Here is a 26,536-nt window from a genome sequence, read left to right as displayed (position 1 = left end):
CTGGACCACCCGCGGTCAGTAGCCATTGGCTAACGCGTCCTTCGTTAGCCGCGGGCCCGCAGCACCGGACCACGACGGGCAGCCATGCCGCGGCCCTGTGCACCCTTGCTGGTGGGAGGGCGGCTTGGACCCAGAGAGGGTTAAAAAAAGTTCCTTTTTTTCCTATTTTTTTAAATTTATTTTATGTTTTGATGTGTAAACAGGAGTGCCGCGGGGTCGGCGGCCACACGGGGCTGGTTCCTCCCGGTCACAAAACGGGGTGAAAAGGCGCGGCGGGGCCAGCGGAGGGGGCGGGGCCAGCGGAGGGGGCGTGATCATCGGCAGGGGGCGGGGCCAGCGGCAGGGGGCAGGCGCCCCACAGGCGGCGGCCGGAAGTGGCGCGGCCGCGCACGCGCAGTTCCGGTTCCGGGCCCGGCGGAGGTCGCTCGCGCATGCGCGGTGGGCGGGCGGCGCGGCCCCGCTCCCGCTGGCGGCCGGCATGACGGCCGAGCTGCAGGCCCCGGGCGGCGGCGGCGGCGGGGTGAGACCGCGGGGGGGGACGGCAGGGGGACGGGGGGCGCGGGGAGGGGGGCTGCGCCCGCCCGCCGCCGGCCCGGCCCGGCCCGGCCCGGCCCGGCCCGGCCCGGCTCGGCTCGGCCCGGCCCGGCTCTCCCGCCTTGGCGCCTCGGGCCTTCCCGGCCCCGCTTCTTCTCAGGCCGGCGGCCCTGCGCGGCTCCCCGCGCTCCCCCCCGCTCGGTGCCGGTCTCCAGCGCTTCCCTCCCTGCCCGTGGCTTTGTCCCGGCCCGGAGGGCGGCCGTCTCGGTTCGCGGCCGGCAGCAGAACGCCGTGTCCCAGCTGTTCCGTGTGACATCGCCCTGTTCGCCCCTAAACCCCCCGCGGATCCCGCGTGGTAGCGAGGTGTTGGTCTCTGCGGGAGAGCGCGCGGGTGGCTCGGGACAGGCTTGTCACGACGGCTTCCTCCTCCTCAAAGCGCAGGAATTTGGCTTCTCCTTCTCCTCTCTTCTCCTTCCCCTCTCTTCTTCAACCCTCTCACTCAACCAGCATCTTCTGACACTCCTTGACAAGAACTGTTGCTCTTAAATGTCAGGGCTCTGCATACATTGTCTCCCAAAGCAGTTATAGCTCGCCGCTGCTCCCGGCTCGCGATGTCGGTGGCCGTGCCCCAAGTTTCCACGGGCGCCTGCGCTTCTCGTCAGCATCCCCGTGCTCTCGGGGTGTGAGACACGCTGCAGAGAGGGCAGCGTTTGCGGCGGGAGGAGGGTGTCACCCCTCTCGTTGTGCATTTAGAGACGTGCAGGGATGGCGTCAGGCCCCCAGGTGATGGACAGGAGCGCACGTTGATCAGGAGTTGGCCGGCCACTGCTTCTTCCCGGGGTGGATGTTGGTTTGTCAAAGCCTGGACCAGGAGCGCGGGCGTTGTTCCTGCTGCCACCTGCGGGCTGTTAGCCCTCTTCAGCTCGCTTTTCCCGCTGTGATAAAAGCGCAGCCGGGGCGCGGAGGCTGAAGGCCGTGGCTCTGTGTGCCTCTTCCACACCGCCGCCTTCCTCCTCCTCGCGCGCTGTTATTTCTGGAACCCCCTTGAACTCCCGCCCCGCACTTGCACCCTTCCCCGCTCGCAGTTTCTCATCAAAACAAGCTACTTCTGAGGGCGGTGAGTCACGTTAGAGTAAGGAAAATGGCAAAACCTTTCTGTTCTGTCGCTTAGTGGCTGACTGTGTAATTTTTATCTCCAGTACCCTCATTCCTCTCAGCCTCTGGGTTTTGTACTCATCTCCTGTTGCTGTAATTTAACACTAATAGCATTTTGGTTTGGGTTGTTATTTTTCCGGCAGGTAGGACTTTGGTCTGGTTTTTTAAGTGCAGTATGTATCAGTAGCAGCAGCTGTTAATTACCAGTTCTGGAGCTTGCTTTAAAGCACCATGGCGTGTAGCCTCAAAAAGCAATCAACCAGACCGGTTATAGCAATGAAACCGTGTGCACTCCCCAAAAACTGAACAAAATTGTTGCAGAGCGTGGTTCCCGGTGGTTTTTGTTGGCTGCCAATCAGCTGCAAGCCTCTCGAAACTTGTTGTATGGGATAGGCTCTCCACTCTTAATACAAATCTCCTCAAAGACTGAGTAAAATTGCCCTGGAAATCATTAGAACGTGAAGCGGTAACTTAGAGCGGTGGGTCAGCGGTTGGCTTTTATGGTTCCGGTGGCCCTTGCGAGTCCTCCTTTTCGTGAAGCAGAAAAATCCCTGAAAATCACACCCTGTCCCGCCTTGGATTTTGTTACTGTAACGCGGTTTATTAGCGTGGGTTTTTTTTCTCTCCGACGGAAAATATGCGCTGCAGCGTGGGGTGGGGTTAGCTGACAAGCGCTGCTCACTAAGGTAGCAAAATTAGCAACATGATATAAGTGATTTGCCTTTGTGAAAGTGTACGCCCGTCCTCAGCCCTGTCCCCTTGGCTCCTCACCGCGCCCCTGGCTGGGCTTGAGGCTTTTCTCCGGACTAAAAGAGCGCGTGGGAGGGTTGGGGGTGTGCACACACACACGTGTTTTCCTTGTGAAAGGTGAGCAGAAGTAGTATTTTAGGTGGGACTACAATGAATAATTTATCGGGGTAATCCCATCAAAAAATAATCTGGGTTTTTTTTGTTTTAACCACGGATGCTTGCTGTCTTCTCGGTGTCTCTGCATGGAGTAGCATCCGTCAGCGGGAGGGGTGGATGGCTCAACAAAGGAGTTAACTTACTACTGGCTGGGAGGAACTTGTGCTCCAGTGGCATGAGAGCATCTTAAATTTTCTCCCAATGATGAGAGCAAGTAGAAACTTGAATTTATTCATCTGCAATGTTGCTGGTTAAGATTAATCAAACGTGTGATCTTAAGAAGCTGGTATTCACCGGGCTGTGCCAACAGCAGGATCCCAGACAGCTTTTACAAGTCAGGCCTACACGATAGGGTCCCGGCTGTTTCTCCTGTTGTAACGTCCTGGCCGTGCTTCGCGGGGGCTGGCGGTGCGGAGCCGTATCTCACGGCGTCGGATTTCGCCCAGGCTGAGCTGACGGCAACAGCGGCTGAGCTGCGGCCACAAAATGGGGGTGGGGGTCCCCCGGCATCAGGGCTCGAGAGGCAGCTCAGCGAGCGCAGCCACCGCTCCTGCCGTAAGCCAAGGCTGCAAGGATTTGATGAGTCTGGTAAAGAAAATTTCTGTGATGGTGGTTTTTAAGTGGTTGAACCGGTAAAAGAAGGGGTTGTTGGCTGAGGCTCACGGCCTGGAGCAAGTCTCACCAAACCTCGAGCGGCCTATGTGGTGGGGGAGGGAGGAGCGATAGCAGCCGCTCGGGCCCTTATTGTCAGCGAGACATGACACGCGCAAATGGCATGTGCGCCCGCGCTTAAAATAGCCCCTCGCCGCTGCCCGCAAGCACGCGGCCTCCTTATATGTCCGGCTGCACCCGTGGCTGGCGGAGGGGGCCCGCGCCCCCACAGGTGCGGAGCATCTGAGGGCGGGGGTTCGTTTCCTCCCGGGCCTGCTGCCGGCCTCCTGAGGATACAACGGGCGGAACATTAGTCTGTAAATCGAGGGAAGAAAACTGGGGGTGCGATGTTCAGCTGATGCTGGGGTTACCATCCAGCAGTTTTCGTGTCAGTCTGTCAGGGAAGAGGACAGAACGCCGCCGTGCTCCGGTGCGCCCTCAGCACGCCTGGCCGAAGCAGCTCGACGTCTGTCCTGGTCACCTACTCACACGCGCTTTCTTTATTTCTTGCCCGTAGGATTGCCAGATGCTGTTAAACCAGCTGAAAGAGATCACAGGAATTCAAGACTCGGCTTTCCTTCACGCAGCTCTGAAGGTTGGTGCCTGTTGTCGTTGTTCTGTGGGAAGGAGCCCTCTGAATTTGTCCCAGAAGCCAGGCAAGTTCAGGCTCTCTCGAAACGTGACGCAGGGGTGGGATGTTCCCCGGCGTGTCGGTGGGTGACGATGAGCTGGTCCTCGCCGACACGGTCGGTGCGCGGCCTGTGCGAGCGATTCTGCATGTGCTTCGTGGAGCAGCGTGGCGCAGGGGAGAGGTGAGGGGGGATCCTCCGCTGCTCTTCTGCCCCTTGCCCCTACCCCCGAGGCAGGCGGGTGTGCGGGGTCACAGGCAACGTGTGCTTGTGGGCCCCGTGTGGATTCACCCACATCTGAAACAAAAACGCCCCCGCTAAGGTGAGAACAGTTCGTTTTTCTAAGAGGAGACCTGAGAAATCCGTGCTGCAGCAGCAGCACGTGCTGTGCTAAAACGTCGTAAATGTTTTCTGGAGGTTCTGGTCCTGCGGGGCTGTTACCTGTGCCTTAGGGTAAACACAACCTGGGAGGGTCAGAGCAGGATTTTCTCCATGTAAACCGCCTCAGGAGTTCCGGAGAGCTGCCGTCGCCTCACTGGCTTTGCGGCTGGTGCTCGTCCGACGCCAGAGCAGTTGCCTCTGCTCCAAAGCAAAGGGACACGGGAATCTCTGGTGCTTGGAGAAGCAGCGTTTACCTGGAGAGATTCCTCCTCCTAGCACCTGCTTTGGTGTTTTTAAATTAAACCCATTGCAAGAGCTTCAGTCAGGAATTGTCAGACACCATCCATTCTCGGGATACGTAGTAGCGGGATGCGGGCTGTGCTGAAAATACACAAAGAGGTTTCTTTAAAAAAGTCCCTAAATGTTTCATTAAGAAGTAACGTACAGGAAACATTAAATTTAAAGGGGTTTAGCCTGTAGCGATGGTCTGCAGGAAGCCCTAGCTCGGTGAGAGACAGGCATCTTGAAATCCACAGGGAGTTTGATTCCTGATGGCAGAGTACCCTGTCGCGCTTCAGGCCTCCCGCAACTGCTTAAATCTCTTGTCAGGGAAATGAATTTAGATAATGGAGTCTGTATTGTCCTAGTAATAAAGCCAAAGTGCTTTTGACAGAGAAATTCTAGCCTTCGCTATGCTCATTTTTTACTGCTTGTCACCAACAGATAGCTCTCTCCCGTGGCTGGGGAGAGCAGAGTCGGTGGTGCTGTGCTTATCTCTTCCACGGGCGCATCAAATGTCACGCAAACGTAGATGAAGTGACCCTGGCCCTATGGATTTTTTTCCCGTCTCGCTCTCCTAGGCTGCTAATGGAGACCTGATGGAAGCCGTCGCCTTCCTGACGGAGGAGCACGCTCAGGCGCCGGCTCGGGACGCGGCTGCGGCAGAGCCCTCCGCTTGGGAAGGCAGCGCCGTGGGCAAACAGCTCCCCCCGCGTGAGTCCTTCGTCTCCGCTCGCCCGCGCGGTTTCAGGTGTTTGGGGCCGGGCCAAAAGGGGACATGTCAGTCCCCCCCACTTCTGCCGGCAAACCCACCGGACCCTGTCCTGGCGCCGAGCCGGTCGTGCCGGAACCAGTCACTTGCCACGGGACAGTCCCGGCAGTTCAACCTTCCTGCTGCAGGAGAGCTGCATCCAGAGGAGGGGGCCTTACAGCGCTGTGACAGTGTTTGTAGTGACACATCACAGTTACAGAGCTGTCGTCCTGTTCAACAGTGGGTCTGGGCTAACCCAGACAACCCAGAAAGCCCCTAGAGCCGAGCGAGCAGAAGAGGGGACTGGAGCCCTGGCGAGGAGTCTGCTGGCTGAGCTGCAAATGCAGTGTTCAGTATCGCAGTTCACGAAAACTTAAAATGTTACCTGAGCCAGCCGTTTGGCCACGTGAAAAATGTCTTTAGAAACGTTGCAGCTATAGGCAAAAGCAGGCCTTGCTTCGGTGCACTTAGATGTACAAGTGTACTCATAGCCTGCGGTCGCTGAGAACAGTCTCTTTGAGCTGTTTGCCCACGACACGTCTGTTAGCTGCAGCTTTCCCGGGTGGGTTTGGCGCCAGGCGGGTTCACAGCACCAACAATCTGCGCTGGGAGCTCTGGAGCAACAGCCGGCGCGGCGCGGCTGCCCTTTGTTCCTCTGCGTAAGGCTCCCACCTCTTCCACAACTTCTCATTTTCCTTTCTCCCTCTCTCCTACGTCACTAGTACGTGAAACGACTCGTAGCTGAGCATCCCGACACGAGCGAAGGCAGGCGGTGCTGTCTGATTGTGCCGGTTTTAGTGAAATCCTTTATTCTCGAAGCAGCATCAGCTGCCAACACCGGTGTCAAGTCATAACAAATACAAGCAGCAGCTGATGTTCCTGTTTCATTATTTCAAGAGGTTTGAAATGTTCCCTCCAGCTCTGAATTGGGGTGTAAGGAAATCTGGCCTGTACAGAGCTTCACGATGTGTCCTGTTCTCCTCATCCAGCCACTCGATCACTTGTTAGGTTTCCTAGCTACACGGATTTGTGTTTAAAACTTGAGCTAGAAAATTATGCTCCATCATTAGACAAAATCTTACTGGTGCAGTGTAACGTTTTCTAGAAGTTCCTTCTAAAGCAAAGGTTTGCCTGCTCCTGGTGGGATACTGATCAGAACGCTGCCTCCACTTCTAGGTGTTACTGCTGCCCTTAGCCCGAGCAGCACAGAGGACCGGCGCCCGGTCAACGCCTTCACGCCACGGGAATCCCCAAAAGCTCAGCCTGCGGAGAGAGATGCTGCTGAGAGGTCAGTGGGTCGGTGGACTGGTTTTGCTTTTGCCAGGTATTGTCAGTGGATTCTTAAGCCGAGAACTGCAAAACAAACAAATCCCCTGGCAGGTGTATCCCTGCTGCTTTCAGAGGCGCTTGGGTCGTTTCTGCCCTCTGGGCCTCGGCTTGTGGGACAGCACTACAACGTGAGGCTTGAAATGGGAAAAGCAGGTTTAGTCCTGGCTTCTCCCCTCCCCGCTGCTGTGGCCGACCCGCCACGCGCAAGGTGCTGTGCTGCTGTACGGTGCCTGGCAGAAGCACCTTGAAATCGCCGCTGTGGATTCACCTCGCCCTGTCGCTGTGTAGCTTTATCCTCTTTCCCCTGGGTTGGATTTGCCCCCAGTAATGACTAAGGGCACCGGTTTTGCGTGGGGCTAGTTAATGAAGAAAAACACGCGTGTCTTATTTTCTTCTTCCGTCGTTCCAAATTGCCTCGCCGTCGCGTTTTCCACCACCTCGTTTGAGGGCTGAACCTCCCAAACCCTGACAGTCAGATAAAGCATCTGTCGCACTGGGTGTCGCCAGCAGCGCCTGCCCCTCGTGTCCCGCCGCTGACTCGGGGGGAGCTCAATTCCCGTCGTGCTCCAGAGTCTTTCGAGGTGGTGTTTTACCGCAGGGTGCGTGTCTTTTGTGACAGACCACAGGAAGCGCATTCTGCTGAGAACAAAAATCGCTCCAAAAGGAAACGCTGTGAAGTCTGGGGAGAGAACCCCAAGCAGAACGACTGGAGAAGAGTGGGCGACTGGCCCGTTGGAATGAAAAATATTGGCAATACCTGTTGGTTTAGTGCTGTCATACAGGTAAGCTGACGGAAAGCTCTCCTGGAGTTGCTGCGGTCTTGGAGTCAAAATGTTTGTCAGTTAGAGTTCAGTGTGCAACAGCTCCGTGATCGTATGCAGATAAGCGAATGTGACCGCGCTCAGATGAGACCTCTGTTTTTATTTGACACGATTGTGATTTATTCTGGGCGTGCACAGAGAGAGCCAAAGAGCAGTTAAATAGACTTTGAGTAAAAATAGATACCGATACGTCTAATCTGTGTGCGCGCAGGCAGGGCTTTTTTTGGGGCAGCGATGTCCAAATGCTTACAGAATGACAGAAGCTTGACTGGCAAACTGAACTGATAATTTAATTTCACTGCAGTTATTGTTGGCTCCCTGATACATGGTGTATCATATTCCAGTTAATGGAATCCACAGGCAGAGATGCTTGCTGGGCAGCACGTATTGTTAGTGATAACCTCAACAAGAAGGGACAGCAATAAGTGGAACTGAGCAGATTTGTCTCTTCTAAGCATTTCACATCACCAAACAGAGGTTGATCACGGCTCCAGCGTTGAGAGGAAGTAAGGAAGCTTCCAATGGGCTTCTCCCTCACTGTGACATTCCTGGATGCCGTTTCAAAGCTTGCCTGTGCAGAACAGAACAGTCTTCCCTGAAATGGTTCTGTAGGTCCCAGAAGTGGCAGGCTGAGACTGTGTCCTCTGGTGGGTGCAAACGTGCTGGCGTGGCACACGGAGCGCTCGCTTCGTAAACGTTTGTTCAGTAACACGAGGCCACCCAAGAGTTAGAAGTTAACAGAAAAGCTGTCGAGTGAGAGAGTGACAGCGACGAGTTGGGTCCTCACAGGTGCTGACTGGTCTTTACCTCCTTCCCTTTCAGTCTCTGTTTCAGTTGCCAGAATTCCGGAGGCTGGTCCTTGGGTACTCCCTCCCACAGACCGTGCTTGAAAGTTGTCGCAGTCGCACTGTAAGTTTTCCTTGACTGTCACTGTCAATGTTCCCTCTTCTGTGGTTTGCCATTCTGCTCTTTCTCTAAGCAGATTTAATTTGGCGCCATCTGATACTCCTGAGCCTCTGTTAATGGCTTTCCAATTGTCAGGCTGCGCTAAAGACAAATTTGGGAAATACTTTTCAAAGGCAGAATGGCTGTGAAAAAAAAAATCAGATGCTTCTCATAAAGGTTTCCTCTAGAGCTTTGAGCTGTGGTGCGGGGAGAAATCTGTCCCATAAAACTTCAGTAGCCCCAGATGGTCCATTTGCTGGCACGCGCCGGAGAAGAACTGGTGTTTGATCGGGGCCGAAGGTCCCTCTAACCCCAGGACCTTCCCAGAGCCGCTGACAGAAGGTGCTTAGAAAACAGTGAGAGCAGAAGGCAGACGCAGAACAGTCCTGCGCTTCCTGCACCATCCTGGCGTGTGGCCGCTGCCACCGAAGAGGCTTCGCTCCACTTGCTTTTGTGTGTGCTCCTGGTACTCTGAAAAACCTCAAATGCAGACAGAATAAGTGCATAAATCCACCGGGTTTTGCCTGCTGTTTTAGCCACTATTACTTCTGGCACTCTTTGCTCTCAAGGTTTTCTTTTGGTTGAATTTTTTCTCCTGCGTGTCTTTCTGCTTTTGTCCCATTCAATGTCACCTCTGCCCTCGGTAGCGTGCCCCGTAGCACTTTGTGTTAAGATGTTGCTTTTTTGAGTTGCAGGAAGGGTTTGGCTTTTCTTCTTTTTGCAATGCAGGGAAAAAGAAACATTGCATTCATGCAAGAACTTCAGTGTCTGTTTGCTTTAATGCTGGGAACGCGTCGTAAGTTTGTAGACCCTTCTGCAGCAGTGGAACTCTTGAGGGATGCGTTTAGATCCGCTGAAGAACAGCAGGTAAAATCGCGTTAAAAAGCCTTTCGCTTTCTTCCAAACGGCACTCGCAGCCGCGGCAATCCTATCGCTTCGTCCTGCTGTTCCTTCCCGGGGCCTCTTCCCATGTTTGTCGGCTGACAAGCAGCTGTCCCCGTGTCATTTAGGCGGAATGTACGTGCTTGCTAATTAAACAGCCAGCGGAACAGCGCTCTACCCAGTGCCATCTGGGTAGTTGGGTAGCGATCGCAATAATTCCCTCTGATCTAGTTTTCAGATGAGCAGAGCGTTCATTATCGGTCTAAATCAGCACAGCACTTCAGTTCCCCACTTCTTTCAGCTGGGTAGGTACAGCAATTCCAGGCGGGTTGTGTTCCAGGAGGTTTGTGAGACCAGTAGGCTGTGAAAACACTTCCTGGTTGGTGTTACATTTGACTCTCGACTTCTGTCTCTCTCGTAGCAAGATGTGAGTGAATTTACACACAAACTACTGGACTGGCTGGAGGATGCGTTCCAGCTGGCGGTGAACGTCAAGTGAGTTTCCTGTGATCTTGGGAGTTTGACCTGGCTCTGAGGAGAAACGGATTTTAAATGCGACGCCTCAATAAATGAGAGGGCTTTCCCTGGAAATTCTGAGTCAGTGAGGGCTCTTGCTTTGCCGAGGATGATGCTTAAGCTCGAAATGCGCTCGTGAAGCGTTGCCTGTACGTGATCCAACGCCGGTATGGCCTGCAGAGTAAATAAGCTTTTCGGGTGAACTCAGCAGAACCGGTGTACATGAAAGGTCTGGTGTTGGGGAACGGCATTTCAAAAGGTAGTGCCTTAACTATTTATTTTTTTCTTTCCCCTTGCCAGTGTAAATGTTATGTCATGCTTTTGAGTATGGAAAGAGATGAGAAGCTTCCTCTGTATTTTGTGCCTGGATAGAAAACGTCGCTTTCGACTGTAGGAGGGTTCCCAGGCAAAGACTTAGATTGTGACTTGGGGCTTTTCTGCAGCCTACAGCTGCAGACGAACGTCTGCTTTCTCCTTCCAAAACAGGAACCCTGGGGACAAATCTGAGAACCCGATGGTGCAGCTGTTCTACGGGACTTTCTTGACTGAGGGTGTCCATGAGGGTGAGTTAAGGATTTGGTAGATTGGTCAAACCAGCACAATTGGCTTTTTCACTCCTTGGAGGGGTTTTGATTTCTAAAGTCAGTTTATGGTTTTCGTGTCATTTCCATCGCGCAGGCAATACTTTCTCCAAGATCGAAACCTTTGGCCAGTATCCCCTTCAGGTAAATGGGTATCGCAACCTGAATGAGTGCTTGGAAGGAGCCATGGTGGAGGGAGAGATGGATGAGGCGACAGCATCTCAGTCGGTGAAGTACGGACAGGAGGTTAGTTTTACCCGTTTTTGTGGAGCTTTTGTTTGCCTGCTGCAGAAAACTGCAACACGTGTGGCGCAGGGGTGTCTCAGTACATTCTGATCACTTTAAATGTCAATTGTAAATGTTCCCTAAGGATCGACAGACAATATTTTCTGGGTACCTGGAATCTTGTGTAAACGTAAGCGTTACTGGTGAGACACTAAGCCTTTGCTTGTTTGTAAAGATGTGTTGTCCTAGATAACCAGTTCGAGGAGTTTGTTTTAAATTTAAAAGGTAAACTCTGCTTCTGATGCAAGTGTGATAAAGTCTCTCTCTTTCTGTTGAAGCCTACCTGTACCTGAGTAGGGGAGAACCACTGCCTCCATATTTTCGGAGGGTAAAAGTACAGTGCTTAACTCCATGGTATGCCATTTGGAATTTGTATCTTACTCCCTATTACAGTGTGTGTCTTTTTTCTTCTCATTTTCACTCTTATCTTTTGACTGTGCCGATTTTTTTTTTAATTTTTTTTTTTTCCCAATCTCGCAAATCACAAACCAATCATAGAATCCTTAGTTGCTGCAAAATAGGAGGTGGAGGTGTCCCATTACATTCAGCATCCTGCATGTGTGAGCGCAGCTGAGAAGTTTCCTTAGACAAGGACTGGGATGAAGCACTAATCCATGTGCAAAGGGGTCTGGTGTGGGGGGGGCAGGGAAAGGCGTTTTGGTTCTATGAGAACGTCCCAACAGTCTGTGGCTGTGGTTTAAACTAGGAAAGGAGGAGCAGAGTCTGGGGCGGGTAAGCCCCGTCTGCCTCCGGACTCAGGTGCGTGTTTCTGGTTTTCCTCGCTCCTGCCTGGAGCCGCTCAGGCGCGTTTACAGCAGGCGTGGACGAAGCTGATGTAGGCTGGTGCCAGAGACCGAGGGGCACAGGGAGCTAATCGGCAGGTTCTTTTTAATCTACCCTTTTTACTTCCTCCAAATCCTTTTCCGAAAAAGAAGGGAAATTGGACTGATCGTGGAGATGTTTTAATCACTCTTTGTACGGATAGAAGGAAAAGGCTCTGGCTTTATTTCTGAGAAGTCTGACTGGAAAAACTGTGCATCTTAATTTCACTTCCTAGGGTGTCGTGGCTAGAGGACTGCATGATAGGGGACACAGAGAATAAGGTGCATTTTGTCTTTTGAGAACGTAGGTGAGTGTACTGAAGCTCAAAGCATCAGTGGGGTTCACAAGGACTTAGGTTTCTCCTAGATAATAGGTGCATAAATCATTCCTTCTCTGCCATTACGTCCTCTTGTTCTGAAGACTGGGCTGCTTCTCCAAAAGCTCGGCTACCTGGCCATTCCCTTCCAAAGCTTTTCTAAAAGAATTAAAAAAACCCACCTTCACTGGAAATATTTTAGCTCTAAAAGATTTATTGCGGCAGGAGCTCTGACAGGAATCCTGATGAGGAAAATGAGCTTAGCGTGCTCGTCCCAAGCCCAGCAGGGAGCATCGTCCGGGTGCGGGAGAATTCTGGCACTGGGTGCTGGAAGGGTTTGTGGAGCCAGGAACAGAGGGAGGAAGCGTAAATTCAACCCAGAATTGTTCTTTCAGCGTGGCTCTTTGAAACAGTGTAAGAAACATACAGAAAGTGGGTGTCTTCTCTGGATCCCCCCAGCTGAACAGTTTGTCAGAGAGAGGATAAGGAGTCAGGTTCTGCTTAAGGGCTTCTGTTTTGTTCTTCATCATTGCATGCGATCTACATTGGAACAGAACTCTCGGAAGCTTGTAGCTGACATCCAGAGTTTGTGTAGCATCTGCTAATTTGGTAAAATTTGGTGCTGGACCCATTAATAATCCATCAAGCTGGATGCATCGGGCAATGAAAAGTGATTTTCTGAAAGCTATCATGAGGCTTCTTCACAGTAAAAATGTAAAATGGAAGCAGAAACTTTAATCTCGTAATATCTGGCTTTCTGACTAGTCACTCTGTAAACATACAGTAATTCAATATTTAAAGACAGATATTTAGGATTGGTCTAAAATCATTTAGGGTCAGTCTAAAATGTGCCGTTCAGCAGTTGTCTTAAAACAAGTCCCTTTGGGGGCATTTCTGCTTTTGTTACAGCGCTGGTTTACAAAGCTCCCACCAGTACTGACCTTTGAACTCTCCCGATTTGAGTTCAATCAGTCCCTAGGACAGCCAGAGAAAATTCACACCAAGCTAGAGTTTCCCCAGACTATTTATATGGACAGGTGAGTTGCTCTGCTGTATGGTACGTTTAAAGCTATTGCTTTGTTGTAATTAAAGAAATTAAAAAGGTCGTACGGGTGAGCAAGGAAGGATTCTGAAATATTTAAGACAGGTTGTGGATGTTCGAAGTAAACAAATCCTGCCTGGCGGGGCTCTGTATTTCTCTGCTCAGGTACCTCTACTGCAGTAAAGAGCTTATTCAGATGAAGAGAGAAGAAATGAAGAGATTGAAGGAGAAAATGGTGATTCTGCAGCAGAAACTGGAAAGGTGAGTAGTCAGCTAGCCTTGTCTTTGTGCCCTGTGGAAGCGTGCAAGTGCTTCCTTTTAAATGAGCTTTCCCATAGAAGAGAAACTTGTAGGGGAAGCAGAAACAGAACCAGGTTTGTTCTGAGAACTGTGGAGCCAGGAAGCGTGTTTTTACAAACTAACTCGTGGCTTTGACGGTTTCTGAATATTACTGGTGCTCTTACCAGAAGAAATTCGTTAAATAGTCCGCTTGTCGCTGCCAGCTGCGTTGGCAGGTTTCCCCGAGGAAGCCTAGCGATACGTTAAAAAGAGTCTACGTTATTTTTTATTTTAGAGGTCACCTCCAGCTTAGGGCCGGGCGTTGTTTCTCGGGGAAGGAAGGAGGTGGGTAGGGAAGGTCTGTTGTGTGGGCAAGCAGGTGCTTTCACGTGCCGGGTGCCGCGTGTAAAAGCCCTTTGAATCAGCATTAAAGTCGCTCGTGGTTCTGCGCTGCGCGTGTTGGCTCTGAGGGCGGGCGGAGGCGCGCGCCTCGCCGCTGCCCGAGCTGCCTGGGGTCCTGCCGGGCGTCACCGCGGCCCGCGCGCAGCATCCGGCGGGCTCTGGCGGAGGGCAGGGCATTGCCTCCCCGGCAGGGGGTTTGGGGCTGCTCCGTTTCTGTGACTAACGTGGCCTCGGGGCTGGGAAGCTCCGCCGGTGGGAGGGGGCAAGTCGGGTCCCTCTGCGTGGCTGGGGCTCCCCCGTGCTTCCCTCACTCCTTCAGCTGCCTCATCCCGACGTGGCGCGGGCGTTTCCTTCCCTGATGCTCTTCCGTTGGCCCCTGGGGTTTAGGCAGGCGGTGACGTTCCTTCCTTCCCGCCCCTCGGTGCGTGTGTCCGCAGGTACATGAAATACGGCTCTGGCCCCGCGCGCTTCCCGCTGCCCGACATGCTCCGCTACGTCCTGGAATTCATCGCTACGAAGCCGGCTGGGGCGGCTGCTCCCGCACAGGGCTCACAGACACCGCTCCCGCCCTCCCAGGCCAAGCCGCATGTCTTGGACGTGCTTTCACAGCCCGACGGGTTAGTAAACACAAATGAAAGTGTTTCCTAGGAGAAGGCGCTCGGCCCTTCGGGCAGAGGCTGCTGGTTTGCGTTCTGCAGGGGAGGGATTCGTCGTCGGGGCGCTGGGAGCAGGACGCTGCGCTGTACCGCCCGCGCCGGCGGCCGCTCGCTGCTTTGCTCATCGCTTGGGTCCGTTGGTGTAAATACAGCACCGCATCTGGCCTGGGTTTTCCCTTTGCCAAAAGCATCGCCATATTCCTTGTCTAAGCAGCAATTCTGAGTTAAATTATGTGCTTTTTTTGATTAGGCTACTAATTTTTTTGCTTCATCAACCCATAAATTACTGCAATATTGGGTTATTACAAACCTGGGCGGAGTGGTTGCTTTACGCTCTAAATTAAGCTGAGTAAATAAATACATGAGTTCCTTAGTAGGAAGGGAAGAATTGCTCATTGTGGATCAGTGCTTAGAGATTTCTGTAAGAATTTTCGCTTTGATTTGTCCTGTATGATTTGGTCTCTTAAGGAAGAAGTACGTTTCAATGTACCTGTTCTGTTACATTTGCACCGTGCTGAAGGGAAGGGAAGGGCTGCTCTGGCTCTGGAGCATTTTCTGTTTAGTTTATTTCACGTTCTTTTCCAAAAAGAGCAAAAGCAGGAGACAGATTGAAAAACCTGTCCCCTGCTGTTGGATTTTGCTTCGCAGCATACTAGAAAGGACAGATACTAAGACTGAAGACGGACCTTTCTTTTTGGCAAATTCTTCGCCGCAGCCAAAGTCACGTCCGGTGCTGCAGGCTTCCGGCTCGCCAGCGGGGCTGTCGGATTGTCCAGCTCCTCACGTGGTTTCCGAGGACGAGCTGAGCCTGGTTCGGACGTGTCTGCAGCGATGGAGAAACGAGATTGAACAAGACGTGCAAGGTGGGCCCCAAATGTCTCGGTGGGGAGTTTCCTGTTGAACGCCTCCTCGTTCCCCCTCTCGCTGCAGCTGGATGCGCCCCCAACTACAAACCACCTCGTACATGTTTCGGCCCTGGCGTTCGGTGTGTGTGATGGTTACTGCACGGCTTCAGCCTTTTTGAAGTGAAAGGGGCCGGGATAGCCCCACAGGTAGTCGTTCGTTTTTATGCGCTTCTCTCATTCGTGGTGTTGTTGGCAGATCTGAAGGAGTCTATTGCCAGAATCACCCTGTCCATTGAACAAATGTACTGTGACCCTCTCCTCCAGCAGGTAAGAAGCTTCACCAGGGAAGTATTGAAGCGATACTGCCCATACTGGGGTTTGTTAGTAGCTGTCCGTTTAAATTGTCCGCTTTATTGCATTTAAAAAATCCCAGCGATGAAGCAGAGAAAGGATCCTTTACGAAATTCTCCCTGCTTTTCCCCTTAAAAGCCAGTGCTTACTGAGTAGGAAATTTCCCCTCCGAACCAAGAGCCTGGTACCAGGCTACAGCTATGAACATATCTGCAACTTTTGTTCAGAGGTCAGGCAAAGTCATTTCCTAAAGGTACGTCTGAGTGCGATGTCCGTGTGAACTTGCAGGTTCCCTACCGCCTGCACGCGGTCTTGGTACACGAGGGGCAAGCGAACGCTGGTCACTACTGGGCCTTCATCTACGACCAGCCCCGGAGGCGCTGGCTCAAGTACAACGACATCTCGGTGACCGAGTCGTCGTGGGAGGAGCTGGAGAGAGATTCTTTCGGAGGCTTGAAGAACGCCAGTGCCTACTGCCTGATGTACATAAGCGACCAGGTGTCCCGCCTTGCTGCAGGTACTGGGTTTGTTAGACGCTGCGTCCCTCTGGCCTGCGCGATCGTGACGTCCTCGGCTCCTCTTCGGCACGGGAGTCTTGCGACAGCACAAACAGCTTCACCCCAGATAGAAGTCAGAGCGTTTGCTCCATACTCGATTCATTTCTAAATCCCTGACAGGGCTGAAAACTGAAGCAAGCACCATAGTGGTGAGATTAGGCACCGTGCTTTATGTGTTCTGAAATGGTATAAATATTCAAGCTCCCCATTTGCCCCTTGCAACGTGTGTCTAGTGCTGCCGTTTTTCACTTTGACTCTTTATCTAGTTTATGTGACAGGGTTTCTTTTACAAGGGCATGCAAACGCCTCCTACTTTATTTCTCCCGTTTTTATCACACTTTCTGACGTGTTGGCTTGGGTTTTAGCAGTATCGTTACACCGAACCTCAACGGGGCTCGTCTTTTTACTCAGCCTTTCCCGGTGCATGAGTTATGGGTAACACTGGCTTAGACTTGCGAGTGCGTTTGCAGTGCCAATGTATAAATAGTTATGTGGAGAAATTATTGTGCACATGGCACTATACATGGCAAACAGCTGTAGAAGAACCTAATAATTTCACGCGTGGTTCATTTTGATGTAATAAATAGAAAGAAACAATGGAGAACTGTCATTCTGTTCACTGCTAAATATGGCTGATGAGTATCTGGAGGTTGTTCTTTGTCTTCCTGTGGCAGTTCTGTTTCTGAAATGAACCCGTGGGGTGGGTTTTTTCCTCCTATTTAATGCAATTTTTGTTGGGTTTTTTTTAAAGATGCTTTGCTTTTACAATGGCTGCATAAGAAATATCTGCGCAGAGGATTGCTGTTTGCTTTTGACAGATTTTAGCACTTGTCTAAAGCTGATAGTGCTTGGGTTTGTGCAGATCTGAAACTGAACACTGAAGTAGGTCTCAACAGTGCTGAGAAATGCTGACACGGTGCTTGCACGGGGGAATCCAGGCCGTTCCTACCCCTGCATGCTGTGGGGCGTCGCAGGTGTGATGCTCCAGCCGAATTGTGGATTTTCTGGCTATTGGCAGTTTCAGTCCCGTTCTCGGTACAGCGGCAGCCCTCGAGTGCGGGCGCGTTTCTGAGCCGCTGCATCCGCAGGCGCTGTTCTGGAACGCCTCTGTGCTGCCCAGTGCTAGACCAGAACTGGATTTTGCCTCAGATAACTCTGTAGATTTGTCTTTATTTTTGTACTTTTGCTTGTGAATCATCTTAAATGACAAAGCCAGTAGGAAGTTGGGGTTTTGCCCGTTCACCCCTCAGGCGATTTGATTGCCCCTTTGTTCGGTCCCCAACGGCGGTGCCCTGCTGCTGCGTGTTCCCTTACGCGCCGGTCCTGTGTTTCTTCCAGCCGAGGATGAGGGCTCCGAGGCTGGGCAGTTTCAGAAGGAAGTGGAAGCCTTGCCCCCAGAGCTGAGGCACTACATCCAGGAGGACAACTGGCGACTTGAGCAGGAGGCAGAGGAGTGGGAGGAGGAGCAGTCCTGCAAGATTCCTCAGATGGAGCCTTCACCTGCCTCTGAGTCGCAGGACCTCTCCTCTGAGTCAGGACCAGGTAACGCCACGTCCGAATTCACAAAGCGCTTGAGGCGGCGAGGGCCAGCTGGTCCGAACAGCCGCTGTGCCGGAGCCGCGTGTGAATTCCTCGGTGTCCAGGAGAAACTGTTGCTGAAGTAGCAAAGGCAGCTGGTGGAGGCTCTGTCCTGGCACTGCGAAAGGCTGTTCTGCTATTTTTGCATCTGCGCCCTTCTGGGCTTGTCACCAGAAAAGCTGTTTTCCATTCACTCAATCACAATGGGCTATTCTCATTTCACTTCCAGACTTTTTTTTTTAATAAATATCCAGTAGAAAACGTTCAAGTGCTGTTCTCTGGAGTGGGCAAGTGTTCCTTGGCAATCCCTGAGGGTGTGTGCCGTGCCCACCGAAAAGGGGAAAGCAGGAGCTCACCTCTGGGGTGGACGCAGCAGCTGTTTAATGCTGCTGAGACAAGCGACAGAAGGTTTTAGCACAGGAGAGGGGAAGAAGTCTTGCGGTTCGTGCTCACTGATGCCACGCCTCTCCTGACAGATCAGTCGTCAGTCTGTGAGCAGAGCGTGCGCTCCCTGTCCTCTGAGCACGCCCTGATCGCCAAGGAGCAGACGGCCAAGGCCATCGCCAACACCGCCGAGGCCTACGAGAAGAACGGCGTGGAGGCTGCTCTCTGCGAGGTAGGAGCTGAGCCCCGGCCCGGGGGCAGCCGTGCTGGCCTTTGGACTCCTCTGCTTGACAGACCTTTGCCTTTTCCATTTCTGTGTAATTCTGCAGCGGCGCCACGTTTAACTCGGTCCTCTTTCTCTTTCCTGTATTTTGCGTTGGTTTTCTTACTCTTTTTTTTCTTTCTCTTCCTGGCCACAGCCCAAGGAGGTAGAACCCGTGAAGGCCCAACCGGGAGACAGAGCCCTTACAGTTCAGGCAGAGCCCGCGCAGGACACTAAGGAGACAGAGGCTGCTGCCCAGACTAGCTCGCAGGTCTCTGAAGTGGAAATCCCCAGTGTGGGGAAGATTCCCGTTAGATCTGATGCAGACGGATATAATGAGGAGGTACAGACCCCAGCGCAGGGGTTAATCACTGCCGGTTGCTAACCTGTAACTTTGTAGTGAGCTGGCTTTGAGATTTCCTGAGATGGGGTACGACAGTGGTCTGTCATGGAAGCAGCGCTGCTTGCAAAGTCCATTTTCCCACTGTGGAAGTGAAGATTAAGTAATTTCGTTTCTAAATGCTGCAGAGAAGCAACTCTGTAAAAGCACGCGAGCGTTAGATCTGCATGTGGTTCCTGTAAGTCGTCTTTCTGGCACAGCTACGTCAGCATTGGTCCTGGCTGTGTTCGTGTATTTGCAAGGGTCTTTACTGTATTCAGTTACAGTTTCAGCCCCTCTCCCAAAGACAGGAGCCGCTGTATCCAGTACCAGTATCCAGTAGCCTGGCTGCTGATTTTTTGACTCTGACTATTTAACTGCACCCGCACGTACCCGAGCAGTGTTTGGGAAGCTCAGTCTTTCCCACGAGCACGGTGGGATTTCGCACAAACGCTGAGGCCGTGTCGCGTTCTCGCTTGTTGCATTTACAAATTCAGGGCTTGGAGCGACCAGCCGGTGCTTAAAACCAACCTGCATGTACAGTGCATGTGGTAGATGGAGTAAGGAGTGTACGAGTAAATCACGCACAGCTCTGCCTTATTCCACCTGTGCTCACACGGTTTCCTTTAAACCTTACCTTTGGGAAGTTTTTTCCATTCTTCACCATGCCTTCTCTTCTTTCCCTGTCTGTTACCGTTTCCCTTGTTCCTGTGTGTGTTTGTTTTCCTGCTTCGGTGGTAGGTGATGCTGAGCCCCGCCATGCAAGGTGTCATCCTGGCTATTGCCAAAGCCCGCCAGACCTTTGATCGGGACGGGTCTGAAGCAGGGCTTGTGAAGGTATCTCATTTCTTTGCTAAATCCCACGCTGTGGACGTCTGTGTTCACAGAGGGCAGAATCTGTGCTGTGTTGACACATCAGGAACGTCAAGGGAACGACTTGCAGAGTTTTTCTTCTAGTTAGTGGCCTTTCTGTCCTGCATTTAGCTTCCGCCCTCTTATTGCGACAGCATATTCCTGGGCTCTAAACAATTTTTAGAGCTTGTCAGAAAAAACCTCATTCCTCCCAGGAGAAACAACCACCTTTTTTTTCCCTTTTCACTATATTTTCTGCTTATTCCTTTAGTACAGGCAGCTGTCTTGATCTGGATAATAAAAAGCAGACTCTCTCGGCGCGCCTTTCGGACTCTGCTGCCTGGGGTCCGCGGTGTGACCGTCAGAAAATAAACCAGCGCTCGTCAAATTTTTTTTTGGTCCTGAACGTGCACATTCACGGTGACCTCTCTTGTAAAATGTGCCCTCGAGAGGTGTCTGTGTGGAATGGGGGGATTGGAAAGAATCCGCACTGCTGAATATTGAAGCTGCGTTAGATTTTACAGGCAGGTAGATTTATCTAAAAATGCAGCACGGGAGAAATCCCCCGTGCTTTTAATCTGCAGGAATATAAATCACAAGGCGCTCTGGCGCCTCGCTACAGATACAGGTGTACTGCAATTGATTTTTACAGCCTCGGCGCTTGCAGGGGGATTACCAAAGTAAGGCAGCTACGTGCCCCCCCCTCTGAAAGGCTTTTCACCGCCTTGGTGCTTTCGAAAAGCGCCCACCGAGGCATGGGGGCTGCCTCGGTGTGGGTGCCTCGGGCTGGTAGCTCCAGGTGTTGGGCTCCCGCTCACCCCTGGAGCACAACCCCGCAGCAGAGGCTGGGCATCGCCCACGGGAACCCCGCCGCTACGGGACAGGGTGAAGCTCCGTATTGGCGGCGGCGGCGCAGCCCCCTCAGCGGGTGTTTCCCTGACAGGCCTTCCACGAGGAGTACTCACGGCTCTACCTGCTCGCCAAAGAGACCCCGACCCCTCAGAACGACGCCCGCCTGCAGCACGTCCTTGTTTACTTCCTGCAGAACAACGCTCCCCAGCAGGTGGTGGAACGGACCCTTCTGGAGCAGTTCGCAGACAAAAACCTCAGCTATGACGAGAGGTTTGTGCCGTGGATTCCGGGAGGCGGCTGTTCTCAGCTGGGAGTGCCGTGGGGGCCGTTGTTCTGATTTTTCTCGTCTCTGCTGGCCCGAGCAGGTCAATCAGCATTATGAAGGTAGCGCGAGCAAAGCTGAGGGAAATCGGTCCTGACGACGTCGACATGGAGGAGTACAAGGTGAGGGGCTGGAGCGCCGGCGTCCGTCCCGCTCGTGGGCAGGGCCGGTGCCGCCCGAGGCGGTGAACGCAGCCAGCGCTGCCCCAGGCGCGTGTCCGCGAGGGGGGATGGATACGCTGGGAATCTCCTGAGCGTCGAGGAGTGTCTGTGCCCTCTGTGCCGCTTACGAGCGACGTGTAAGCCCTTCGGAGGGGAAAGTCTGACGCGCTGTGAGTTGCGACGGAAGGCAAAGCGCGCGCCCGGCGGGGGAAGCTGACGCGCTGCTTCCTCGCTGCTCCCCGACAGCGGTGGCACGAAGACTACAGCCTGTTCCGGAAGGTGTCGGTGTACCTGCTGACAGGGCTGGAGCTGTACCAGAACAGAAAGTAAGTTACGGGTAACTGTGCGCTTGGGCGGGGTGAGCGGCGGCCACCTTGGCAGAGCTTCCTGAGCCGTGACGGCCACTTTGCATCCAGGCTTGTCTTTGGGGCCAGCGGGCTTTCTGTTGGATGTGCCAACAGCCCTTTCTGGAATCCACAATCAGCCCTGGTCCAGTTTAAATATTATGCTGAGGCACCGGCCAGCTGTCCAACCGTTTCGTAGGGTTTCCCCTCCTTTCTCCCTCTTTGACTTAGAGCTTTAGATTCTCATTTCCAGAGATGGGTTTGCAGGAACGATTGCCATGACTGGGTGTTCTTCCCCCTTTGGACTCCTGTATTCAAATAAAGCTGTCTTGAATTGGACATTATACTTTGTGTAAACACACACTTCGGAGTACTCTAGGCCCTTAAGAACTTTGGAAGGGCCTTTTTTTCTCCCTGCTGTTTTGGAACCTGTATTTTACATAAATAGTGCGGTGCAGAGAAAGGCAGTGCCGTTATGAGGGTTTGTAATTTAAAAAGTGATTTTTCCAATCCAAAAAAGAAACTGGCTTTCTGAAATCATTCAGGGATGGAAACAGAATTGAATTCTGAGGTGGTTTAGCAGTGATGAGCCACCGAATTGAGGTGGGCAGATTGACAGGAGGCTGGGCAAGAGCATGTTAGAGCTTCCCTGAAGTGACCTCACCCTCATCAGCTGTTTTCTTTTCTCACCAGGGGGGTTTAGAAGCTAGAAATACGTAAAGGAACTGAAAACTTATGCACTTCTTTGAGCCTTCTCTCAAGGTGCAAAGTTCCCGTAGCAATACCGAGAACGTCAGCGCTGGCGTTCACACTCAGGCTAAGCTGTACACAAACTTGGCTCGGGAGGGCTCTTCCCAAGATGCTCATTTGGCACGTTAATTACTTGACGGAGGGCATCTGTTTACTGCTGCTTTGGCAAGGAAATAAAGCTTTTCCCATCGGGCCTGGTTCCTCTTCAGGCCAAGTGGGAAGTGTTTCCTGAGCCGCGCAGCGGTCGTGCCTTGGCCGGAGCCTGCGGGCTGCAGAGCTGATGCTCCTCTCCTAGGTACCACGAGGCGCTCACCTACCTGGTCTACGCCTACCAAAGCAACACCAAGCTGCTGCTGAAGGGCACCGGCAGAGGAGTCAGCGAGTCGCTGATCGCCCTGTACAGGCGCAAGTGTCTGCTGGTGGGTACCGGGGAGCTCGACGCTCACCGCTGGCGCGGGGCGGGGCAGGGGGTGGCCCCGGGGATGCGGCTCCTGTGCGCTGTGGTGGCCGTCCTGCCTTCGGCTGGGCTGCAATTAATTTTCCCAGGAAGCCGGGAGGAGACACAGCCGGGATCAGGCCGTACCGTGTCCCCTTTTAGGAGCACCTTAATCAACGTGCTGCCTTTTCAGAGAAGGTTTGGGTGCTGCTGAACACGCTCTCGGTGCTTGTGTTGTCAGCTCAGCGCTTGCATTTGTTTCTGTCCATTCGCTTCCTTCGCCCCGCAATATTTATTTCTGATATTCATGGCTCTCTCTCTCGGAGCAAAAGATGATCTCCTTTTCCACAGGAGGCAAAAATCAGCAAAAACTGAGGTTTGTTTTTAGTTCAGGCTCCATGGTTGCCTGGACCAGTGTAACTCTCTGGTGCCCGTCGCTGTAGCTTCTGCCCCTGGCTGAGCACCAGCAGTAGTACGGAAATCTGGAAAATGATAACTCAGTGAGAGAATGTGCCCTACAGTGCTCAGGGGATCTGGGTAAATCATAGAATCACAGGATGGTTTGGGTTGGAGGGGACCTTAAAGTCCCACCCCCCTGCCATGGGCAGGGACACCTTCCACTAGCCAATTCCTGATCCACCGAGTGCTCCATCCCTCAAACCCATGTCTCTCCAGTTGAGACACAAGGATGTTGTGCGGGACAGTGACAAATGCTGCACAGGCCCAGGCAGATGATGTCAGCTGCTCTTCCCTTACCCCCAGCGCTGTAACCAGGTTTGTCAGGGCCGATTTTCCCTCAGCGCAGCCACATCAGCTGTCACCAGTCCCCTCCTTATTGCCCGTGTGCCCTGGCACAGGCTCCAGGAGAATCTGCTCCACAATCTTGCCAGGCACGGAGGTGAGACTGACTGGCCCGTAGTTCCCTGGGTCTTTCTTTTGCCATTTTTACGTCTGGGGTTGATGTTTCCCCTTCTCCAGTCAGTGGGAGCTGCACCGGCCTGCCACGGCTTCTCAGATATGATGGACAGTGGCTGAGCCCCTTCAGGGGGGGCACATCTCATCAGGTCCCCTGGACTTGGGCACCTTCAGATTCCTTAAAAGGTCTCAAACCTGATCTTCTCCTACGGTGGGTGGTCTGGATCATCAGTTTGGTTCTGTGATGTGACTCCTGCCGTTAAAGGTGGCCGTTCCACCAGAGCCCGGTGCCTGGTTCCACAAGCCTCTGTGTCTCTGGCGGCCGTCGGTGAAGGGGCCGAGCCCTGCGCCGTCCCTGACAGCTGATTCTCTGGGGTCTGGGCGTCCTTTTCACGAGTCTGTCCCCTGGTTCTCCCTCCTCCCCTAGAAGCTGAACGAGGTGGCAGCGTCTCTGTTCGTTAGCTGTGAGGAAGCTCGTGTGGCAGAGGGCATTGGCATCCTGAACGAGCTGATCATCCCCTGCATGCACCTCATGAACAACTTTGAGATCTCCAAGGAGGACCTGGATGCCATCGAGGTGATGAGAAACCGCTGGTGCTCCTACCTGGGACGAGAGGACATGGACGGTAGGGAACGGTGGCCAGCTTGACCTTTTCCGTGCTGTTTGTGGGCAGGGCAGGGTCCAGCTCCAAACCTGAAAGGAATTAAAGGGCCGTTGAAAACAGTTCCCTAAATTCCTGGCGTTGGCGTTGTAGCATGTTCAGGTATTTCTGACTATGGGAGGAGGAACGTACTTGAATCACCCCTTGAATTGTGCTCTAGAAGAATTTAATCTTTTGCACGAAAGCTGCAGGATTCCTCGTCCCTGAAATGTGAAAAGCTGGTTTCCAAAGAGCGGCTCGGCGTTCTCTAGGTGTGCGCTGGTCCTTGGTGGTCTCCCTGACCAGAGGCTTCCCTGTAGTCGGCAGGGGATGCTGGCAGGCGGTTGCAGAGGTTCCACTTCGGGAGGGAGGGACAGGTTTTATGGGTGGCCAGAGCTGCGGGAGACTGGATGGGGGACCAGGCTCAGGGGACCTTTGTGTTCTGAGAGACGTTTGTGGTTTTAGAGCTGTTCTTGTTCTCTGTTTCCTGCTGTGCTCTGGAGTGGGGCTCCCGCGACTCCCCTCAGGCCGTTTCTGTTCAGAGAAATTGGTTTCGACCCCCCTGATCTGCGTGTGAAGGTCTGGGGAGTCGTTCCAGGTTTTTGCCATTAGCAGAGGGTAAACTTGCCATCAGACAGTAAGGCAAAAGCACAGAGGTTTATTCTCAAAGTAACGTTGTAAAAAGAAAATCAGGTCACTTTACACTAGCACGCCAGTTTCCCGTTCTTGGCCCTGCCACGAGGGCATTTACTTGGGCGGAAGATTTTAAAGAAACAGCGGTTGGGTGCCAGCACCTCCCCGATCGTTTGCGCTCGCTCCAGCGTCGCCCCTTTCCGCTTTTCTTCTCCCGGAGGCGCCGGTCCTGGGGTGCGCGGCCGGTGGCCTTTGTGTGGGGAGCGGCCCCTCGCCAGGCTGGGGGGTGCCTGCGCAGCGCAGGCCACCTCTGGGGTGTCGCAGGCTCTAAGACCACGTCACAGATTTGCTCTCTGGGCCCTTCGAGCGCAGGGTCGGTATTCGGGCACCTCTGAGCTGCGTCGGTGCCGCGGGGGGCTCCCCCCTCCACACGGCCCTGGGTGGGCAGGCGCGGGGGCCGAGCGAGCCTGTTACTGACCGTTTCATCCTCTCCCCCTTGACAGCCAAGCTGCAGGAGAAGCTGGGCGAGTTGCTGCCCCGGCTCCTCGACTGCTCCACCGAGGTCATTGTCCTGAAAGAGCCCCCGAAGATCCGGCCCAACTCCCCCTACGACCTCTGCAGCCGCTTCGCAGCAGTGATGGAGTCCATCCACGGCGCCTCGGCCGTGACGGTGAAATAGAGCGCGGGCCCTCCCGCCCGCCCGGGCTCGGCGGGGCGAGGGCAGCGGCGGGGCGACCGGCCTTCCCAGCCGCGCGCTGTGTACATACGAACCAATAAAAAGCGCTCTTGCACTTGTGAGGTGAAGGGTGACGCGGTGGCGGGCAGGGCCTGAGCCCCGGTGCCTCCTTGGGGGGTTCTTCTCATCCACGCGGGCCCCCGGGGCTGCGGCGGCAGCGGGGCAGGAGCTGTCGCGGCGCTGTCAGACGCGTTTGTGTCATGCCGGGTGACTCGTGGCTCGTGCGTTCAGGTCTCACCGGGCTCCTGCTCGCAGGAGTCGTGTGACGGGGACGCAGCGGGGAGCGGCGCCTCACACTCCCCGGTGTGCAGCTGCGTGTTTTGGTCCGTTCAAGCCTTTTCTGTTTTAACTGGCAAAAGAGATCACGCAGGAGTCTTCCTCCGAGGAGGGCCCAGTGGCTCACAACAGGACGGGGCCGTACGTCGCGTCCCGCAGCACGGCGCTGCAGCGGTAGTGCGCGGGTGAGGGAGGCCCCACACCCCAAAGGATTTTCCCCTCTCGGCTCACAAGTGAACTTCCTTCTGGCCTCCAGATTCCCGGTGCCGGGTTCACGTCGCCCACATCTCTGAGTGCTGGAATCGCCTCCAGTTTTGGTGGTGGCGGGTTTTTTTCAAACTGACTTTCTGTAAAAACCGTGCCCTGATTGCATTTCCTTTGGCGGGCAGCCTGTACTCGCGTTTGGGCGTTGTTTGAAACCAAAAGCTCTGAGTAACTGGAGGGGGGATCCTGTTTGTTAGGACTATGCAGTTTTTTCTAAAGGTGCAATAAAAGCATTTGTTCTATGTTAGAATGAAAAGGCTCCCTCCGTGTTTTTATTTTGCTCCAGCGTTTTGCCTTCACGTTCCTTCTGCCTTCCACGCAAAGAAAGGAGAGGAGGAAAAAAAAAATAACGTTGGCAAAGTAACGCAGAAATTTCTGCAGCTTGATGAAGCTCCTGGAGCGGCTGAACGGTGCGTGGGGTCACGAGATCCCCCGGGGTCTCCTGGGGAGCACGTGGGAGCCGCCACCACCGGGATTTCATGGGCGTTTGCAGAAAAACGGCTGAGTTTGGTGACTGGGAGCGGAGCAGGGCTCGGAGCAGGCGCGCGGGGGAGCGGCTGCAGCGCTGGGCCTGGGGAATGGTCCCGGGGTTTGCTGCCAGGGCCGGGAGGTTCTTCGGAGGCTCCTTGTTCCCAGCGGAGGGTCTGTCCTGGAGCCCTGCGCCAACGCCTGGTCAGGCTGCCAAGCTGCCCACGGCAGATGTGTATTCACATTAAATAAGTAGATCTAGGAGATCCCATAGCCAAAATCTCTATTTTCTTTATTAATTGGGGAATTTAAACGTTTAGTTATGTACTGAGCTGCTACCCTGACCCTGGGTTACAACGGCAGCGTCT

At 53.6% G+C, this 26,536-nt stretch overlaps 1 protein-coding gene across 9 annotated transcripts; it reads left to right on the top strand.

Annotated features, from left to right (window-relative positions):
* Positions 1-246: 246 nt before the first annotated feature.
* USP28 (ubiquitin specific peptidase 28) lies at positions 247-25,956 on the top strand. 9 transcript variants are annotated; one of them, XM_074849017.1, is made up of 26 exons: positions 247-520; positions 3,764-3,841; positions 5,117-5,249; positions 6,463-6,574; positions 7,235-7,397; positions 8,259-8,345; positions 9,111-9,248; positions 9,685-9,758; positions 10,266-10,342; positions 10,458-10,606; positions 12,693-12,820; positions 12,991-13,086; positions 13,944-14,123; positions 14,811-15,025; positions 15,264-15,334; positions 15,647-15,875; positions 17,254-17,457; positions 17,970-18,109; positions 18,297-18,482; positions 19,260-19,355; positions 20,314-20,492; positions 20,588-20,666; positions 20,952-21,031; positions 22,095-22,218; positions 23,578-23,776; positions 24,928-25,956. In XM_074849017.1, exons 1-26 carry the CDS (start codon positions 479-481, stop codon positions 25,101-25,103), a joined length of 3,435 nt encoding a protein of 1,144 aa, XP_074705118.1. In that variant the 5' UTR covers positions 247-478; the 3' UTR covers positions 25,104-25,956. The 9 variants fall into 9 exon arrangements, with proteins under 9 accessions (XP_074705118.1, XP_074705119.1, XP_074705121.1 ...); XM_074849016.1 differs by lacking the exon at positions 247-520 and adding an exon at positions 3,225-3,676; XM_074849018.1 differs by lacking the exons at positions 247-520; positions 18,297-18,482 and adding an exon at positions 654-3,183.
* Positions 25,957-26,536: the final 580 nt, after the last annotated feature.

Source organism: Strix aluco, chromosome 23 (genome assembly GCF_031877795.1).
Source record: "Strix aluco isolate bStrAlu1 chromosome 23, bStrAlu1.hap1, whole genome shotgun sequence".
Classification (NCBI taxonomy): Eukaryota; Metazoa; Chordata; class Aves; order Strigiformes; family Strigidae; genus Strix; species Strix aluco.
The sequence above is the reverse complement of the archived record's forward strand: the minus strand, read 5'-3'. Positions and strand labels throughout refer to the sequence as shown.

Coding starts and splice junctions, on each gene's coding strand:
- USP28 (XM_074849016.1), top strand. CDS start 3,605: ATGCTGGGGTTACCATCCAGCAGTTTTCGTGTCAGTCTGTCAGGGAAG. Junction 5,250..6,462: donor GGGCAAACAGCTCCCCCCGC/GTGAGTCCTTCG, acceptor CTCCACTTCTAG/GTGTTACTGCTGCCCTTAGC. Junction 9,249..9,684: donor GATCCGCTGAAGAACAGCAG/GTAAAATCGCGT, acceptor TCTCTCTCGTAG/CAAGATGTGAGTGAATTTAC.